This window comes from Tetrahymena thermophila (genome assembly GCF_000189635.1).
Source record: "Tetrahymena thermophila SB210 genomic scaffold scf_8255070, whole genome shotgun sequence".
Taxonomy (NCBI): domain Eukaryota; phylum Ciliophora; class Oligohymenophorea; order Hymenostomatida; family Tetrahymenidae; genus Tetrahymena; species Tetrahymena thermophila.
Window position 1 is genome coordinate 1 of NW_002476722.1, and position 1122 is coordinate 1122.

The 1122-nt window shown below is 19.7% G+C and overlaps 1 protein-coding gene across 1 annotated transcript; it reads right to left on the reverse strand. All coding sequences in view use genetic code 6, as the record gives it.

Moving 5' to 3' along the window:
• Positions 1-234: 234 nt before the first annotated feature.
• Positions 235-962, reverse strand: TTHERM_002653470 (translation initiation factor eIF-5A family protein; the record flags this gene model as incomplete). Its single annotated transcript, XM_012795201.1, has 4 exons — positions 235-324; positions 446-535; positions 666-755; positions 873-962. Coding segments are annotated over 4 exons (360 nt in total), but the record flags the coding sequence as incomplete, so codon positions are not given.
• Between the last annotated feature and the right edge of the window lie 160 nt (positions 963-1122).

Consider the following 1122-nt stretch of genomic DNA (forward strand, 5'->3'; position numbering starts at 1 on the left):
AAATTATTTTACCCAATGTAAAATTTGAGATTAGTTAGCAATTTGCAGTTACCAAGTGCTGTACCAATAGTAGAAGCTCCATCATTCCCAATTTGATTTTACCTTTTATATATGCAAATCAAGTTTAATTCAAAATTTAAGATATTTTATAAATTAAAACTATTTTTAAATTAATTAAAAATAAAATGCTTTAACTTAATTTTTTTAAAAAAATTATAAATGGAATAAATTTACCCTAATGCTAATTCTAAATTTCTAAGTTAAGTACACTTACTCAAACCTAATCCAATATTTTATGCTCCATTATCTCCAATTTAATTTGCACTTTTTAAACAAAATAAATTTATTTATTGACTATTTAAATTTGTTTTGAAATTTCTATCAAAATGTATAAAATAACTCAAACTTCTTTAGTTATCAATAAATAAATAAAAAATTATTTTACCCAATGTAAAATATAAGATTAGTTAGCAATTTGCAGTTACCAAGTGCTGTACCAATAGTAGAAGCTCCATCATCTCCTATTTGATTTTACCTTTTATATATGCAAATCAAGTTTAATTCAAAATTTAAGATATTTTATAAATTAAAACTATTTTTAAATTAAGTAAAAATAAAATGCTTTAACTTAATTTTTTTTAAAGTTATAATTGAAATAAATTTACTGTATTCTAAAGTCTAAATTTGTAAGTTGAGTGCACTTACTCAAACCTAATCCAATATTTTATGCTCCATTATCTCTAATTTAATTTGCACTTTTTAAACAAAATAAATTTATTTATTGACTATTTAAATTTGTTTTGAAATTTCTATCAAAATGTATAAAATAACTCAAACTTCTTTAGTTATCAATAAATAAAAAATTATTTTACTAAATGTAAAATTAGAGATTAGTTAGCAATTTGCATTTAACAAGTGCTGTACCAATAGTAGAAGCTCCATCATTCCCAATTTGATTTTACCTTTTATATATGCAAATCAAGTTTAATTCAAAATTTAAGATATTTTATAAATTAAAACTATTTTTAAATTAAGTAAAAATAAAATGCTTTAACTTAATTTTTTTTAAAGTTATAATTGAAATAAATTTACTGTATTCTAAAGTCTAAATTTGTAAGTTAA